Below are 5000 nucleotides of genomic sequence, written 5' to 3'. Positions count from 1 at the left end.
TGTGTGTGTGTGTGTGTGTATGTGTGTGTGTATGTATGTGCCTGTATGTATGTGTGTGTGTGTGTGTCTGTGTCTCACCTGAGAGTCCTGTAATGTCCATCTTGGGCAGGTTTCGAGCCTTGAGCACGACGACGGTGAGGCGGTTGGCTGCGGGCTGGTGGCAGAGGGACACGAGCAGCTCGCCACGGCCCTGCGAACGGATCTGTGGGTAACGGGGCTCAACATCATGCAGGAGAACATCCCCTCTGCTTACAACATCTACTACTACCATCTACCATCTACCACCACCATCTACATCTACAACCATCTACATCTACTACACATCGTGGGTGTGGGGTACACAGACCACAACACACCCACAACACTATCACTGACACATGTCTGATGTGGTATGGGTGTTAGAATATCTATCTATCTATCTATCTATCTATCTATCTATCTATCTATATATATATATATATATATATATATATATATATATATATATATATATATATATATATATATATATATATATATATATACCTATGAGTCCACTAGGGGGAAAATGAAACAGGATAAGTTGCCAAGTGCACTTTCGTGTCATAATCACATCATCATCATCAGGGGAGACACAAGAGAGAAATATGACAGTCAGTTGATATACATCGTTGTGTGTCTTGGACAATCACATATGTTTACCCAATGGCGTCGTAGCTTCGTGTCTTCGATGTATATCAACTGACTGTTATATTTCTCTCTTGTGTCTCCCCTGATGATGTGATTATGACACGAAAGTGCACTTGGCAACTTACCGTGTTTCATTTTCCACCCCCCCAGTGGACTCATAGGAATACCTACACGTATATATTGTCAACATGAGGTAAAAAAGTGACTGTACAATATCACACGAGTGTATGTGTTACGTTACGAAAGATACAAAGGAAATGTGACTTTACCTTGTGACGCAGCTTGTTACGAAGACGGTGGGGGATGATGGGGAGGGGGGGGGGGGGTGGCTACGCTACCTTAGGGAAGGGGGGGGGGGAGCGTGGGAGGAGCTACCTTGAAGGGACACACACTGACCTTGAAGCGGTGCTGTTCTAAGGTCACGGTGGGGCTACTACTACTACTGCTACTGTGGGAGTGAAGCTACCTTGAAAGGGCTGCCTTGAGACAGCGGAGGCTACTTTGAGAGATTTTAGGTAAGGGAGAGGGAAGGGGGGAGGGGGGGAGGTATGGGTTGCCTTGAGGGTGTCCAGGGCAAGCTTAAGGGAGGTTAAGACTACCTTGATGGAATGGGGTTTACCTTGAAGGAGGAAGGGGTATCATGGGGGAAGGAGGAGGGTTTGCCTTGAAGGAGGAAGGGGCTACCTTGAGGGAGGAGAGTTTGCCTTGAAGGAGGAAGGGGCTACCTTGAGGGAGGAGAGATTACCTTGAAGGAGGAAGGGGCTACCTTGAGGGAGGAGAGATTACCTTGAAGGAGGAAGGGGCTACCCTGAGGGAGGAGAGATTCCCTTGAAGGAAGAAGGGGCTACCTTGAGGGAGGAGAGATTCCCTTGAAGGAGGAAGGGGCTCTTGATGGAATAGGGATTACCTTGAAAGGGGGAGTGGGCTACCTTGAGGGAGGGGGGATTTCCTTTCGTGTGAGGGCTTGCTATGAGGGAGCAGGAATTACTTTGAAGGACTATTGGTCAGCCTTGAGAGAAGGATTATCTTGAAGAGGGAGTTACCTTGAGGAGTATATATTACCTTAAAGACGCAGGGTTTACCTTGATCAGGGATTACCTTGGACTAGGGTCTATCTTGAGGGAGCAGGGATTATCTTTAAGTAGCTGGGGCTATCTTGAAGGAGCATGGGTTACCTTGAAGTAATAGGCGTACCTTGAGGGAGAACATATTACTTTGAAGTGGGTGCTAGGCTTAAAGGGGCATGGATTACCTTGAAGTACTAAGTGCTACCTTGAGGGAGTTGGAATTACATTGAAAGTAATAGGAAAATAGATAATACCTAGGATTAGGAGTTACCTTGAGGGAGGAGGATTACTTTGAAGGAGCCTGGGGATTACCTTGAGCACACGAGGGTTACTTTGAAGGAGCCAGGGGATTACCTTGAGCTCACGAGGGTTACTTTGAAGGAGCCAGGGGATTACCTTGAGCACACGAGGGTTACTTTGAAGGAGCCAGGGGATTACCTTGAGCACACGAGGGTTACTTTGAAGGAGCCAGGGGTTACCTTGAATGCCTAGAGGTTACGTAACGTAACAGGTGTTACCTTGAGGGACTGGGTTGCTTTCAGGGCGCTGGGGCCGCCAGGGAGGAGGCGTTACCTTGAGGAAGAAGGGGGGTTACCTTGAGGGAGGACGAGGGTTACCTGAGGGGGAGAATGGATTACTTTGAGGAAGAACTGAATTACTTTTGGGTAATATAGATTACCTTGACGGAGGAATAGGGTTACCTTGAGGGAAGAGTGCGTTACCTTGCGGGAGGAGGTGGGTTACTTGGAGGGGAAGGTGGGTTACTTTGAGTAAGCGGGAATGGGTTACTTTGAAGTAGCGGGTATGGGTTCCCTTGAGGGAGCATGGGGTGGTTGGGTTGGTTGCCTTGAGGGAGCATGGGGTGGTTGGGTTGGTTGCCTTGAGGGAGCATGGGGTGGTTGGGTTGGTTGCCTTGAGGGAGCATGGGGTGGTTGGGTTGGTTGCCTTGAGGGAGCATGGGGTGGTTGGGTTGGTTGCCTTGAGGGAGCATGGGGTTGGGAGGATGGTTACCTTGAGGGAGCATGGGTTTGGTGGAGTTAGGGGGATGGTTACCTTGAGGAAGTGTGGTGTTGGTGGGGTTGAGTGGGTTTGGTTACCTTGAGGGAGCATGGGGTTGGGTGGGTTGGTTACCTTGAGGGAGCGTGGGGTTGGGTTGGGTGGGTTTGGTTACCTTGAGGGAGCGTGGGGTTGGGTTGGGTGGGTTTGGTTACCTTGAGGGAGCGTGGGGTAGGGTTGGGTGGGTTTGGTTACCTTGAGGGAGCATGGGGTTGGTGGGGTGGGTTTGGTTACCTTGAGGGAGCGTGGGGTTGGTGGGGTGGGTCTGGTTACCTTGAGGGAGCGTGGGGTTGGGTGGGTTTGGTTACCTTGAGGGAGCGTGGGGTTGGGTGGGTGTGGTTACCTTGAGGTTGGTGGGGTGGGTTTGGTTACCTTGAGGTTGGTGGGGTGGGTTGGTTACCTTGAGGGAGCGTGGGGGTTGGTGGGGTGGGTTTGGTTACCTTGAGGGAGCGTGAGGGTTGGTGGGGTGGGTTTGTTTACCTTGAGGTTGGTGGAGTTGGTGGGGTGGGTTTGGTTACCTTGAGGGAGCGTGGGGGTTGGTTGGGGGGTTGGTTACCTTGAGGTTGGGGAGGTTGTGGGGTTGGGTGGGTTTGGTTACCTTGAGGGAGCATGGGGGTTGGTTACCTTGAGGTTGGTGGGGTTGTGGGGTGGGGTGGGTTTGGTTACCTTGAGGGAGCGTGGGGGTTGGTTGGGTGGGTTTGGTTACCTTGAGGGAGCGTGGGGGTTGGTTGGGGGGGTTGGTTACCTTGAGGTTGGTGGGGTTGTGGGGTGGGGTGGGTTTGGTTACCTTGAGGGAGCGTGGGGGTTGGTTGGGGGGTTGGTTATCTTGAGGTTGGTGGGGTTGGTGGGGTGGGTTTGGTTACCTTGAGGTTGGTGGGGTTGTGGGGTGGGGTGGGTTTGTTTACCTTGAGGGAGCGTGGGGGTTGGTTGGGGGGGTTGGTTATCTTGAGGTTGGTGGGGTGGGGTGGGTTTGGTTACCTTGAGGGAGCGTGGGGGTTGGTTGGGGGGTTGGTTACCTTGAGGTTGGTGGGGTTGTGGGGTGGGGTGGGTTTGTTTACCTTGAGGGAGCGTGGGGGTTGGTTGGGGGGGTTGGTTATCTTGAGGTTGGTGGGGTGGGGTGGGTTTGGTTACCTTGAGGGAGCGTGGGGGTTGGTTGGGTGGGTTTGGTTACCTTGGGGTTGGTGGGGTTGTGGGGTGGGGTGGGTTTGGTTACCTTGAGGTTGGTGGGGTAGGGTGGGTTTGGTTACCTTGAGGTTGGTGGGGTTGTGGGTGGGGTGGGTTTGTTTACCTTGAGGGAGCGTGGGGGTTGGTTGGGGGGGTTGGTTACCTTGAGGTTGGTGGGGTGGGGTGGGTTTGGTTACCTTGAGGGTGCGTGGGGGTTGGTGGGGGGGGGTTGGTTACCTTGAGGGAGCGTGGGGTTGTGGGGTGGGGTGGGTTTGTTTACCTTGAGGGAGCGTGGGGGTTGGTTGGGTGGGTTTGGTTACCTTGGGGTTGGTGGGGTTGTGGGGTGGGGTGGGTGGGTTTGGTTACCTTGAGGTTGGTGGGTTTGTGGGGTGGGGTGGGTTTGGTTACCTTGAGGTTGGTGGGGTTGTGGGGTGGGGTGGGTTTGGTTACCTTGAGGTTGGTGGGGTTGTGGGGTGGGGTGGGTGGGTTTGGTTACCTTGAGGTTGGTGGGGGGGTTGTGGGGTTGGGTGGGTTTGGTTACCTTGAGGGAGCGGGGACTAATTTCTCTGGTGAGGTTGATGGAGGCCTGTGTGTTGGCCAGGTCCAGCTGTGCCAGTGGGGAGACCACCTCCCCGATGATGTCATCCCGGGAGTAACGGTCGAAACTCAGCACCACGAAGTGTAGGGTGATCGTCTGTAGTGACCAACGGCGACCAGCGGGCGGGCGGGGGGCAAGATAGTGTTACTATAACCCTTACTCAGCGCACATACACACACACACACACATACACACACACACACACACACACACATACACATACACATACATACACACACACACATACATACACACATATACATACACACATACATACACACACACACACACACACACACACACACACACACACACATACACACATACATACACACACACACATACATACATACACACACACACACATACATCACATACATACACACAATACATACAACACATACACACACACACACAACACACACTTACATACACAACACACACAC

At 52.5% G+C, this 5000-nt stretch overlaps 1 protein-coding gene across 1 annotated transcript in view; it reads right to left on the bottom strand.

Annotated features, from left to right (window-relative positions):
- The window catches only part of LOC139761506 (synaptotagmin-11-like), a 42464-nt gene that overhangs the window by 9142 nt on the left and 28322 nt on the right, over positions 1-5000 (bottom strand). The window contains 2 exon segments of the mRNA XM_071685770.1: positions 79-202; positions 4498-4685. Coding sequence (XP_071541871.1) covers positions 79-202; positions 4498-4685 — 312 coding nt within the window.

This window comes from Panulirus ornatus, chromosome 40, assembly GCF_036320965.1.
Source record: "Panulirus ornatus isolate Po-2019 chromosome 40, ASM3632096v1, whole genome shotgun sequence".
In the NCBI taxonomy this organism is placed as follows: Eukaryota; Metazoa; Arthropoda; class Malacostraca; order Decapoda; family Palinuridae; genus Panulirus; species Panulirus ornatus.
The sequence above is the reverse complement of the archived record's forward strand: the minus strand, read 5'-3'. Positions and strand labels throughout refer to the sequence as shown.